Consider the following 14,809-nt stretch of genomic DNA (forward strand, 5'->3'; position numbering starts at 1 on the left):
AGGTTGTTCTATCCCAGCTTCTATCTCATCTAAATTCAAACTGTCATTTTAGCAATGTACAATCTGCATATTGCCCTTGCCACAGTAATGAAACTACTCTTCTAAAAGTAGTTAATGACATTCTCTCTCCGTTGGATAGCGGAAAGATTACAGTCCTCCCCCTCCTTGATTTGTCTGCAGCATTTGACACGATAGACCATGATATATTACTTCACTGTCTCCAGCATGTATTTGGCATTCATGATACAGCCTTACTGTGGTTCAAGTCCTACATGGTCAACAGGACACAAATTGTATCTGCAAATGGAATACACTCCAGTCCAGTTGATCTATGTTATGGTGTTCCACAGGGGTCTGTTCTTGGACCTGTTCTCTTCATTCTATACACTGAGCCACTCTCAAGTGTCATAGATCATCATCCAGTGTCTCACCAATTGTATGCTGATGACACCAAGATATACAAATCTAGCCACCCAACTGAAGTTGATGCTACCATCCAAGGTGTAGAGAGGTGCATTTCTGATGTGAAATCATGGATGACATGGAACAAAATGCAGATGAATGATGATAAAACTGAGGCCATTCTGATTACAACACAAAGGCTTTCTCATTCACATTCTTTACCTAAAACACTAAATATCAGCAACACCAACATTAAATTCACACAATCAGTATGAAACCTAGGTGTTACTCTGGACAGTACTCTCACATTGCACCAACATGTCATGAACATATGCAAGGCTGCATATCTTGAGCTGAGACGCATCAGCTCAATTTGCAAATATCTTTCAGTTGATGCCAGTAAAACACTTGTGTGTTCATCAGTACTTTCAAGACTGGACTATTGTAACTCAATTCTGTCTGGTTCATCTCAATATCTACTCCAGAAACTTCAAAAAGTTCAAAACACAGCTGCTGGGATCATACTTAGAGTACCACAATCAGAGCACACCTCCCCGCTGCTCTGTACCCTACACTGGCTATCCATTCAATCCAGCATCAAACACAAAATTTGTTCTCTGTGCTATGTTTCACTGTCGGACTCTAGTCCAACATACCTATCCGATCTCACCCATGTGTACACACCAGCAAGATATTTATGCTCCTCTTCTGACAGTCGTATACTCATTATTCCCACTATGAAAACAAAGTCATATGGACAACGTTCTTTCGCATACCAAGGCCCAGCAACATGGAATGAATTGCCCACTGAACTTAAACACAAAGACACAGTGATCACATTCAAGAGGACTCTCAAAACTCACTTATTTCGACTGCAAGAACAAACTTAAAGACCTAATAATGTTTCCTACCTGAAATATTCTCAGGATGTTTGTTTATTTTTTAACATATTTCTAATTTCATGGTGTTTGTTTTTGTAATAATATTATTATATGTTTTTTTATCTTATAGGTGTTGTCTAATGTTGTAAAGTGCTTAGAGCTTCTAAAGATTAGGTGCTATACAAAGTCCTCATTATTATTATTATTATTATCCTTATGGCCAGCTTATAAACTGTTAGAAATATTAGGACACTATTAATTTCCAAAAGCTGAAGCCATCTGAGTTTCATTATGTATTAAAACAAATCCCTGCATCAAAACAAGATATCTTGGACCTGATATTCCTAACCTGGCTAACATGGCTGCTGCAGACAACAATAAACATGTATTATACAGAGAAACAAATTCATTTTCAACAAATACAACATTAAGAAGATATTCTGGTTTAGTTTCATCACTTTCTTCCCTGTATAATTACTAGTAATTACAAATAACTGCTAACAAACACAAAATGAAGGATGATGGATCTTCTTGAATGTCTCCAACCAGTACAGTTAATGAATAATAACCCTTCAAGGATAGTGATGCTCTAATTGCACAAAGAATATCCAGAAATCCATGGCAAGCCGGTTTCTTCTGTAACTTTATTCTTTTTAACTGCTGAGTTTTGAAACCATCCCTGATATTCTTGAGAAAACCCAACATACTAAATTTGGAATCAAAATCAGTTTCTTGCATGTTCAAGTTAATATACTTACAAGTTACCTTTATAGGCAGTACTCATGACCTCAAAATCAATGCATTAGTGCTATCAACTTGTTTGCTGGAATGCAACCAAGTTCAAAGTCTGGTCACAGTTCATTAGTATAGGTACATGTCAATTAAGCTCAATACAAAAATGCAACCAATCAACTTAGCTATAAGGTCAGTGATATCTGGTGTTCAAACTTCTAAACATAAAATTACAAATGTTGATGGTCAGAGCTACCATATTTTCATTCAAAAATAATAACATATTACAAAAAGCGTTTAAGTGAAAATCCCAGGTCAGAGCCACCATTCAGGCAAGTGGAGTAGTCATTCCAATATTTTTGAGATGGTTAAAGATGAACACCATTTGCATTCAGAACAAGTTACATATTGCTATGCTATAGTGCTCTTATAAAAACTCTACTTCATGTGACCATTCCTTATGGAGATGCAGCCACATAAAGATTTTCAGGATCATCATCAAGATAAACATTTTGGAGGCAGAATCACCATCATTTAAACAAAAAGAACAGATTTTAAATTTTAAAAAGATAACAACATAGGTATCACCTTTTACTCTGGAGAAGCAGTTCTTAAGAGATTTTTCACATTTTGTAAGACCATATTACATTTATTTTTATTACCAACTACTTAATTAGCGAGAAGCATTTCCAACCATACCTTCAACACTGCTGTCACTGCCATCATATTAGAGGTCTGATCAGCATTATTTTCATTTAGGTCCAACTAGATATCATAAGAAGCCTTTTAGTTAACACCTCATGTCTATATGAACATCTACTCAGAAGAAGCTGTGATAAAGTTATTTTGTGGATGGCTACCATCATGGTCAAATTGTAGGTGTATTTCTCACTCATGTCTATTTATGACTAACTATATATCATAAGAAATCTTTCAGTGAAAACCCAACATTACTAAGGCTATCCACTCAGTAGAAGCAATGATAACAAAGTATTTAAGATGACCACCATAGTAGCGACATTGGTAGTCAAATTGTCAATGCTTTTGTTTAGATATTATAGGAAGTCTTTTATATGACAATATGTTCAGGATAAATAGCAGCAACATGATTTTAAAGATGGTCACCATGAATGGAGCTCTTACATCAGCACCATTTTTATTTGGGAATAATTAGAGAAGATGAAAGGTCTTGTAGTGAAAAACTTGCATTGCTACAGATAATCATTTAAATCTAGAAAAACAACATTTCAAGAATGGTGGATATGCTTGATAGCAGACCCAATCTATTTTCATTTAGAACAAACTGTATATTATTATAAGTGTTTTTAGTGAAAACCTCATGTTGATATGTTCATGAGGAGAGGCTTAATAAGATTTATGAGATGGTGCAATTGAAGGTCAGATCAGCACTACTTTTAATCTAGGATCAACAAAATATTATAAGAATTGTCCAAATGAAAGCTTGGTTTCTTTGGTCTTTTGGTATGACTATCTCACATGGCTTTTAAACTAAAAATATTCAAGGAATGAGAGAAAGAGAAAAAAGATTTACATACCACTGCATTAAAACAAAATAAATTATGATCATAGCATAAAATGACACAGTACACAAAAACAGCAGTAGCAACAACAACAACATTAACAACAGAAATAATAATAATAATAATAATAATGATCATTTTATCTTCTAAAGATTTGAGTACTGGAGAACTCAAGACCTGATATTCATGGTCTACATTCATTGTTTGATATTATAAAAGTTTGAAACAGCAATATTATTTTTTTATGCAAGGCTCATGTAAATATGTTCAATCAAGAATTTCTTTCTTAGTGTTAATATAAATTTTTAATAATCAAAAAGTACAAAGAACTGTTTATGTGCATTTAATTGTTGATATATTTTAGTTTTGCCACGATCTGTTTGTTATATTTCTATTCTGCAATGAAACGATATAATTTAATGCCTCCCAATATCAAGTCAAATTGAATGTATTTATTAAATTGAAGAAATCTGTGGTCTTTGACATTTATTTATATGTCTGTAACCTGTTACTTGTAAATTGAGACTAATAAGGTTTCATATCCTTTGCATGTAAGCAATATCTCTGTATACTCACTAAATGCCTATCCTATGTATCTAAGGTTACACCAATTATAGGTACTGTGAGACAGCACTAAAGTCGCATAAAAGCAGTTCGAAACACAATCTGTATCATTCCTTTAGTCAAATTGATCAAGATTGTTATTGAGTGCTGATATTATGGTTGATTGTTAGCAGACACTAATTTAAATACAAAGATTAAGCTGAGAGAATTAAGAGAATTGTCTGGACATTAAGAACAATTTAATATGTAACATAAAATATCACTATCAAGTTTTAATACAAACTAACCAAAGAATATTGGAATTGACAAAAAAATGTTCACCCACATGCTAGGGAAGCCAATGATTTTTAGGGTGGCTTCTATAAACACAACTGTGCTAGAATACGTCAAGAAGAACATTCCTACTGAATTTGCCCAGAGGGCTAGACAATGACAAACTTAGATCAACCTAATTCAAAACAGCTGCATGTCATTTAGCAAATGTTAACAATGCATTTTACATTTTATTGCTACTGAAGCCAGATTATTTCTGGAAGACTTCCAACCACACAACTTTGGTAGAACGGTTGTACAAAATTAAATTATTACTGGCTCAATGGTTATTGGAGAAGACAAAAATGTATCACTACAATTATATGACACATGACACAATGCATAAGATATGATGTCATCCTGGGGGTGTAAAAATGGGAATGAATTTAACAACTTTTAGTTTCTGAGTTGTTGGGAATCTTGCATTGCACAGCATATTATGTTTTGTTCTTCTAAACATGACCTAATATAAAAGTGCACTGTTATTTTGTACAAAAACATACTTACTCCATTCTAACTACTCCAGCCAAATAGAATGTCTTCTTTTCTCCTGAAAAATCAATATCAATATAACATTATTTAACAAAGAATCATTATGCAAATTAGAGGTGATATAGGGGCAATGCCAGTATTTACTAATAGAAGAAAAGCAGACAAATGATGAGCAAAATGCTCATATAAATTTACTTCTGCCTCTCTAGCATCCCACCACTATGCCAATATATGGAAATTACTCTATATAGCCCCCCACCTATTTTTCATCATTTTAGGATTTTACAGAGCAAATGGTCTAAACATAAAGGGAAAATATAAGACTTTTGTAGGGAAAAAAGTAAAACATAGTGGGGTAATGACTTGCTAATATTACCAACTGAGTATCACAATTTTAAGTACCTGAGCATACCAAGTAAGTCAATATTACTAATATGATTCTTTTATATAATAACCCCCCATTTGAAATCCATTACTGCTACTTCTGTTCTAGTTGCAGAGACTACAACCATCAAGATGAATCATTATGTGATTTGGAAATATTAAAGTGAAAAATACATAATGGGACAAAATAATATAGAGATTAAACAAAAATTTATGTAAAAATTACGGCAGGTTGGTAGGAATACATAATAATGTTCATCATGTTGCCTTCAGATGGACATCAGAAAGCATAATATTTCTTCCAAAAGTTGATGAAGCACAGTGATCTTTCATTATGCATATCTCTGAATGATAACCATAATCCATGCATGCTTAGTCTCAAATAAACTCATTTTGGTTCTTAGCATATATTTACAATTGCCAAATGTTGGCCTTCCTCATTTCTAAGGTGTAGTTTTGAAGTTTTAATACCTCTTACACTCTCTCCAAGAAATCAGTCATTAATTATGTTTCAATTCAAAGTTTTTGATCAAATATATGCTAAATAAATTCATGATGCATGCTATTTTTTCTTTCTTTTCCTTAAAGAGATTATACAACTGGAGTCTTTGAATATTAACAAGAGAGTCTCTTTTGGTCAACCCCACCTTTTTATGCATTTAATGTAAAACTTTAACAACTAGACATTCAGGATAAATGTGTGTGCTAAGTTTCATGCCAATTCTACAATTATTTTAGGAGAAGCAGCAATAATAAACTCATGTTAACCAACAGATGAACGACAGACAAAAGGCCATCCCAATAAGTTCTTTTGTTCTATGACCAACATAACTGGTAATGTGGCACCAGTGCTACAACAATGAAAACAGCACCTGGAAATGATAAAATCACTCAGCATGAGAGATCTTGTTTATATTTCAACTTGCTAAGTAAGTCTACCATTTTTCTTAAAAATAATACTTCAACAAATTAAAAGCAGAATATAATCAATCATTACATAGCCCACCTCATGAGGCTTTATTCTGCAACTACTTATGTAAACATTAATTATTATGCAGAAGAAGAAAAAAATATACTGAATTGATCTTGACTTAGGAATCTTGACCCCTGTGACAGGGTCATAAAATGCATAAAACAGTAAGAACAGAATAGCTTTTTGCATGACATTAATGCAGAGGTACTATAATGAATTGATAACTAAGTGACTGACACTTTACTTACTGAAAACGAATGTCCAGAAATTCAAAATAAGACCATTTCTTTTTTTTAACTGCTGAATCTTGAAAACATCCATGATTTTTATGAACATTAACAAAATTTTCAAACAAATCGATGTTGCAGTCACAATGGGTTTAAGATCAGCACCATGTATATTTAGGACCAACTAGATATCATTAGAAGTCTTTTGGTGAAAACCTCATAAATATAACCATCCATTCAGGAGGAGTAGCAGAAGAGCAATAGTTTTAAAATGGCTACCATAGTTGAGTATAATTTTCATTTAGGAGCAACAAAACATGGAGTCCTCTTGTGGAGTAACCATATCAATAAGTATTTCCATTTAGGGCAAATAGCAATATAATGATTTCAAGACAGATGCCAGGTTGGCTATATCTGATCTCAGATAAGAACCATTTTTTTCAGTACCATCTATACATTAAAAAAAGTTTTATGATGAAAACTCCATGTTGATATGAGTATCCATACAGGAGAAGTAATAAATAGAATGAATAACAGAGGTTTGAAGATAGAGCCAGGTGATACTCCCATAAATAATATTATCACTTTCAAAAAGGTTACAATTTAAAGATATTTTTTGCACTCTATCTGTAAGCATGAAGTAAACCAATTTATGGAATTTCATTATAATGATACATTTACAAGCAAAATTTCATGGTCTACAAGATTAAAAGCTATATGAAAATTAACCATAATAGTACCAACCACATCTCCAATATCTAATACTTGTATTCATTAGCATTATTAGATATGAGTGCATTAGTAAAATATTTCATTTTAATTTAGAATAACAGTGGTATGAAATATAAATTCTTTTCCAACAGAACAATTTTAAAGGCAACTTTAACTGGTCATCTAGGTAAGTAAAGCTAGTGTTCTAGCCTGAGACAAATTCACTCCTTCTAATGGAAATCTAATTTGATTTTAAAAGTGACTGTGTGATATCTGGCAGTTCTCTTTAGTTTCAATTCCCTGTATGATATAATATTCCTACCAATAATAAGCCTGTAGTCAGAGGCATCATGGTGAACTAAGGACCTTAATAGCTGCCCTGCTGCCTCAACATATTAACTGCATCCCACTCTTTTACAAATACTAATAGTTTTAATAATATAAGATACTTACCCCATTTGAAATTCTGGAGTGAGACATTGAACTGCAGCTCCTCTATACCAATACTAAGCTTGTATGTGCAGGGATCAAGGTGAAGAAAAGTCTTAAATGTTCGCCCCACTGTGTCCACTCGCATACAGCACTCTACTCCTGTACATAAGCTGGGGACATGACACACCATGAAGTCAGGCAATGGTGGTAGATGCTGATCAGTGGCACATTCTAAATATGAAAAAGAGTAGATAATATACAGACAAATAAATACTATCATTGGATAAAAGAAAAGAAACAAAACTCTTTATATTGGTCTGGGTCGAGAATAACATTGGGATATACCTCCGCTTCTCTTCCTTGTACACCACTATGCATCTTTACTTATTTACAAAAAATTATACAAGTATATCTTGATACCTGTAAAAGATATAAAAATATACTGAAAATGTGTGTGCTATGATGAAAAACTGCACTGAAAGTTAGAAGTCTTTGCAGATTGAAAATTTTGTTCATTAATTACAAGTATATACCAGGTTTTTAAAACCATTTTACACCCTTTCTATCTGTTATAGAGAAAATGTAATTCATAATAATATATTACCCAGGCATAAAATATAATGTTACTTATATATATTATTTGAAAAAATTTTCTCCATTTGATCCACTCTTTTCAAATTTAAAATAAAGAAGCAGCAACTCAGATTTGGGGATATCTGTCATGCAATTTAATTTCTCACGATGCTATTATTTTCAACACAATTTAAAAAAAAAAAATACCATGATGCAGAAAGAGGGGATTTGACTTTCTCCAGATGTAAATTTAAAGTGAGTTTCCAAATTTTACTTCAGAATCTATAAAAATGATAAACAAAATGATATCCCATTGATTAAACAACAACATGTCACCTTCTTCTATAGGTAATAATGAGTATGATAACCAGCCAAAGGAAATGGGTACCATGCTGTTTCAATGTTGGTCAATATCAGCAAGGAGATAAACAGGTTCAGAAAGAGCTTCAATACCAATCCCTGTGAAATTGTATCAGTTAAATAAACAGGTCAAATTTTCTCGACAAGATCTTATGATTCCATTTTAAGTTTTACTCTGTATAGCTAGAATTAGCACATCTGATAGCTTTACACACCATGCATGCTCAGTTTTGATTAATTCAGCACAGCAATACTTTTGATCATTTTTATTGAATTTTTCAGAGGAGATGATGTTTTAACTTGTAAAACTTTTGTTATATCTTTGGTAATAAAATAAATTAGAAACAACTGTTAAGAATGGCAGCCTCCTTCAACCCTTCAGCCAACATGATAAACATTTTAGTAGCACAGATTGTTTGCATCCAATCAGTAGATCATTCTCTAATCAAATATTACCTGTTCAGTATACTTCATAAAGAAATGTGTAGTGAACACTTTACTCTCCTTTTCGATGATTTATTCAAAGGATTGAAGTAAAGGCACTTACTTGAAATAAGATACATGCAGTTCTAAAAAAGTCTGATAGCTGATGCCCAGGGTTCCTAAAATTTCAGTTCAGGCCCCTCCTGTATTCTAAGTGAAGTGCCAATCAGGCTTATTGAAAAATCTAATTTGCTTGAGAAAACTTTAATTGTGCTGATGGAATGCAAAATTTATTTTCAAGATGTTTATATACATGCCATAACACAGTGTGTAATGCTAAGAACATGAATTTTTTATTCCCAAACCCCCTGACACAGTTGTGTTTTGAAAAACATGATTTTCAGTAATCTACCAGAGGATGATAAAAAAACATGACTTAAATATATAACTGTTACACATAGCATGTATAAATCGTAAACAGTCAAGATTGAAAGCTGATTAAAACGCAAAGAAGTCAGAAATAAACCAACATTTCACATTACTTAACTGGCTGACAATTGGCTAGTGTGACGTGTTTGATGACTGCAATTAGTTAGCCCATTGTGCTGATTTGCATAGGTAAAGAACACAAAAAGGTGGAACAACCCAATATAAGTAAATCAAAGAGATGCTAGATGCATGCAGAAGAACAAAAGTTATTACATATCATTGCATTGCATTGAATGAGAATTTTTAAGCCAATTGTATTAAAGATTACTGACAGTGGCAATATTCTTTGAAGTCAGATTTTACTCCATATATATAAAGAGCAAAACATGATTATTTCAGTTGTCAGAATAGTGTTCAAGTGTGATTAATTTTTTGAGGCAATTTAGGAAGCAATGAGTAATCAACAAATCAAGCAAAGCCCAGCAAAAATAAATTTCAGAACTCCAGTTTTACGAGTTTTACTTTGTGACGCACACTATCAAAAGAAGAGTGGGCATTTAACTCATTGCACACACTGCATACATCATATTGACATATGTCCTTCCTTTGTGGATCATGTCTGTCAAACAGGAGCACCATCTATATGTAACATATTTGATATGCTGAATTGAAATTCAGATTAGTTCTCTTTACTGTTATTTGTTATTTTGATCTCGCTAAAATACTTGGTATTAGTTGACCTTTTCTTTTCAGGCTGATTTTAGCCATGAGATAATAAGCAGAAGCTCAAATTTGATTTGTGTTGACAAACCATTCACACTCATACTGGACAGAGGCATTTATTACTGCTGTATTATCTGTAAAGCCCTAGTAAACTGGAAAATATTATTGCCCCCTTCCCCAATGCAATTAGTCAGTCTCAAATATTCAAATATAATGTATATTCATTTTTCTATAAAGACAATCATATCTCATGATACAGTTTTGACAATGTTTACATTATGGTCGTCCCAAACAACTTGGCTCTGACCAGGATACAGCATAAGTCTGAACACCAGTATCATCCAGTCTCTTAGTGAGTGTAGTGATGCTCACTAATGACACTTGTAATACCTTCAATCCTATTACTGAACCCACTACTGAATTCGTATTTTAAGAGCAGCAAATTGCAATGTTGTGTGACAAATAATGTTAAAAAAGGAGAAAATCTGGCATATGGAAATTTGAGATTGTGATTATTTTTTAAGTCACCAGCCCCAGGCCTGTGTTTAAAAAAAAAATTCTTTGAGCAATGACATGTGTGGGTAATTCAGTCAATCAAAACTGCTATTCAGAGTGTTATTTGCTGACAAATCCACTTTAAATCTGAAGAGTGGAAGTCTTAAAAAAACATCTCTTCTGACCACCTCCATCAAATTAATTCTGGAATAGTCAAAAAGAGAATCTCCCATTGTCAAAGAAATCTTGATGGAGATAAAAGGCATCTTATTGTAGTCGATAGTACTTGTGTTGAGCTGTTTTTACCTCTACTCCAACCATCCACTGCAGTAGCAAACTGATCTGCTGTAAGGTTACATGGCTTTTGAAGGATATAAGGGGCAAGTCCCAATGCCTCTAGAAGATTCTCTTGGGCAAGCGATGTCAGCCTTTCCTCAATGGGGTATCCATTGGTTACGGTCCATTCAATCAGTGAAAACCCTGAAAATGAAAACCAAACATGAATTTGAGAATCAATTTCAGTAATTTCCACACACATTCCTTTAATAGTTCAAGATATTCAATAGATGAGAAAAAAATATTTACTCACACACCCCCAAATTATACAAAATTGTTTTTCTAATAACTGTTTTTCAAACAAACAATGCAGTTGTTTTGCCTTGTGCACAGGGAATGATATTTCATTCTTCATCACTGCATATTTGTCAACTTCATTAAGAATAAGCTTAAAGTCTTGCTTAGAGAGGATGTTGTCATGAAGCATCTTAGACAAATGGTTTGTGATCATATTTACCCTAATTCTGGTCATTAAATTAATTTCGTCATGATTTAAAGTTTAAAGTTCTGCATCAAATCCCAGCAAACCCCCTAAAGCTTGGGGTGGCAATTATTGTTGTCAATATGCCTATCCCTGCAATGCCAGTGCCAACAGACACAAGCATCAGTGTGGTGTCAATTACATCCAATGCAATGGCACATGCAGGTACTATAAATTGTACATAGTGTGCCACAGTTCAGCCTCTGCCCACAGGAAGGATTTGCTGATCTTTTTCTTGTGAAAATTTTGTGGATCTTGAAGCTATGGGTATATGGGGTATTATCATTCCTCTATAAGGAGTGTGATATGAGAGTTTAAATAAACAGGTGGGGTGAGACTTAGCTCATCTGAGAACATAGGCTTCTAACCTGTTGCCATGGTACACTCATATGACTATAATGATTCTAATGAATAAGACAGTTTCCTTGATATTGTTAGATCCAGAAATGACATGGTCTTCTACATGTGTGCTAGTACACTTGCCAGGAGTCACAACCAGTGCATTATCTGTTCACTATTTCAGATTAGTCTGGTGAGCTCAGTTGTAGATGGCATTGCATGCGCTGAAGGCAAGGTTACCAGTGTAAGATCAGTTTTGTTAAATACCATGTAACAATTACTCCCACACAGCCATGATGGGCTTTATTTTGGGGTTTTGCTTTGTTGATTGTAGGATGGCTGGACTGTCCTAGTATTCATTGTCTGTCTGCTTTGCTTCCTCATCCCACCTCAATGTGAACCAGGACAAGTCAACGTTATGTTGGCACAGATACTCTTCCACCAGGGGTTTGTATTTCTTGTCAATATCAGGTACTGGTTTTGCAAGCTGCTTCAATATTGTCAGTATCAGAACTGGCAGGTGACATCACTGATTGATGTTCTTTGTCTATATGTGGCTTATCAGCTCCCTCGTGGCATTTGTTTTAAGCTATGTGAGATTTAATTTTGAAAGCCAAGGATAGTTAGAGTGGCAGACAATCCCATCGGTTGTGTGTTGATGTTGAGAAACTCACATCTAATAATGTTTCTGGTGTCAAACATAGACACAAAGCTAGTTGTAAGGCTTACATGTGTAGTTTTAAAACTCCATTTACACAGATTGCCAGCAATACCAATGTTTCATCACTATGACTCCTGTGAAAGATAATGAAATAAAAACTGGTACCTGGGAAGATGATATTATCATTGTCATTGCTGAGAGTAAATTTGCTAATGTATTTAAAAATTTGCATCAAATCCCAGCAATACAAATAGGATGTATTTAATGTTGTCATTCCAACAACTAGCACAATCTGTCAGCTGTTAAGTACACAGTCCTTAAGGTGAGACTGGCCATATTAACAATTACAATTTTATGGCAAGGGATTTCAAACTACATGTATAATGAGGAAAACAGAAGCGATGGCCCAGAACATTTTACAACATGAACTGCTGCCAAAGAGGCCAGGACTTATTACATACTTGTTGTCTTGTACTTAATTTTTTCCAGTGTGACAGTGAACTTGAGCATATTAACTGATGTTTGTTTTTCATCTAAACAATACATATGATGAGCTCATGGATGCTGCCTTCACATAATTTGCACCAGTGTGATTTACCATAGGTGACAGTACAAGTGACCTCACCCACAGGAATAACTTGGAGCAAGGTACTGTTTTCTCATATTTAAAAAAAATCTCAGTTATGTCTATCTCATTGAGGTGGACATACAACTGCATAAATGCAGAGGGATAAGGTGCACTGTGCATCTCTGCTCTGACAAATATGGGATTGCTACAAGTACTTTCCTTTAATATCATAATGGCAGCATCTTTAGGGACAGCAGAGATCCACAAACTGTTGCTCAGTCTTGACATGCATGTGTGAGACTGTCTTTCATCCTGGACCAAATTTAATGATACAGCCAGTAAGTACTTGCTACATGGTTCCCAAGCTTTTTTAAAGATAAATTTCCAGGTCATTTCCAGGGTTTTTCCAGGATGAAATCATTTTTTTCAAGGTTCATGTGTGACTATTACTGAATGGAATTAAAGAACATTTTAGTTTATAAAACATGCATATTTTTAACATTAAAGGATATTTCTATTTCTATCGTAAAAGATCCAAGTCAGATCATGCACAAAACCACAAAATGTATCATAAAAAAGAAGTCCTATAAATTAGCATGTAAAGTCAAGCCAAGAATATAAATTAATAGAATAATTGACAGGGTCCTATGTCAGACTTGGTCATGGGTGTAATGTGAGGTGACTTTTTTTCCTTCAGATTATTGCTTTTTTTCAACATCAAGCTCACATTGATCACCTGTCCTATGACAACAGAAGTTCAATAGTCATGTGACATCAACAACAAATTCCTGTCATTATACAAAAATTCAAAAATATTACATGAAAGTCAGATACCCTTGTAAAAACCATAATTCTCATCATATTTACTTAGAAAACAACCAAAAACCTGTCACTGTTGCAGCAATCTGGATTAGTCTGTCAGATTCATCAAGCAGGGAGCACACGTCAACATGGTTGTCACACGATAAAACAAAACCCAGGTAGTTGTTCTTGGAATAAATATATCTGGAATTTTGTGTTCTTTCATTTTTGTTATTACAAACAGTAGACAGCTTTCATTTACTTTTTTCTTTCTTTCTATAACATTTGAAATGGGTTATTATTGTAATCAAGTGACTTCTAGACCTATGATGTCATGAACATGTAGGTTGCAAGATCTGCGTACTCGTGCAAAATAGGAATGCAAATGGTGAGTACAGGTCAATTTCATCAATGCCATAAATTCATCTCATCTTTCAGCAGATTAAAGACATATTGATTGTAATACTAATAATTTCTGAGAAAATGACTAATTTTCATGTTGATATCATGAAGTTATGGCTTGATGAAACAGCATTTTAAGTTTGCTAGGCCATCTGGTAAGTGGCTATGCTTTGTTGCCACCATGTTGGCTTCTTTTGATACTAGACTGGTTTTCATACCTTTCATATGAGAAAATATACTGATATCGAGCTATCTCTGATACAAGTAGTTTACAGGATGCATCCAATCCACTGAGCATTTGAATCAACCAAAAGAAATATGATCTATACTGCAGGCCATGAATATTCTGGTCAGAACTAGATAAATTTAACTCATGATCAGTTCAGTTATGACTCAATTAAATAATTGTTTCTGTTGTCAAGTGGTGTCGGAAAATTGCAAGGTTCTTCCCAACTCTCATCAGTATTTGCAAAATGTAGGAATTTTCATAGTTGGGAAAAAATAATAATTTCTCCTGACCTTTCCCAATTCCCAGTAGCATGGGAACCCTGTTGCTAACTTTCATAT

General features: G+C 33.9%; 1 protein-coding gene across 1 annotated transcript in view; it reads right to left on the reverse strand.

The window, feature by feature from the left end:
* Window positions 1–14,809, reverse strand: part of LOC149805294 (uncharacterized) — a 190,745-nt gene that overhangs the window by 28,876 nt on the left and 147,060 nt on the right. Inside the window, exons 38-40 of the mRNA XM_089933887.1 lie at window positions 10,961–11,134; window positions 7,673–7,882; window positions 4,940–4,982 (exon numbers count right to left, since the gene is read on the reverse strand). Of these exons, the coding sequence (XP_089790013.1) occupies window positions 4,940–4,982; window positions 7,673–7,882; window positions 10,961–11,134 (427 nt within the window). The remainder of the gene's footprint in view (window positions 1–4,939; window positions 4,983–7,672; window positions 7,883–10,960; window positions 11,135–14,809) is intronic.

Source organism: Sinohyriopsis cumingii, chromosome 2, assembly GCF_028554795.1.
Source record: "Sinohyriopsis cumingii isolate HCF-2022 chromosome 2, ASM2855479v2, whole genome shotgun sequence".
Taxonomy (NCBI): domain Eukaryota; kingdom Metazoa; phylum Mollusca; class Bivalvia; order Unionida; family Unionidae; genus Sinohyriopsis; species Sinohyriopsis cumingii.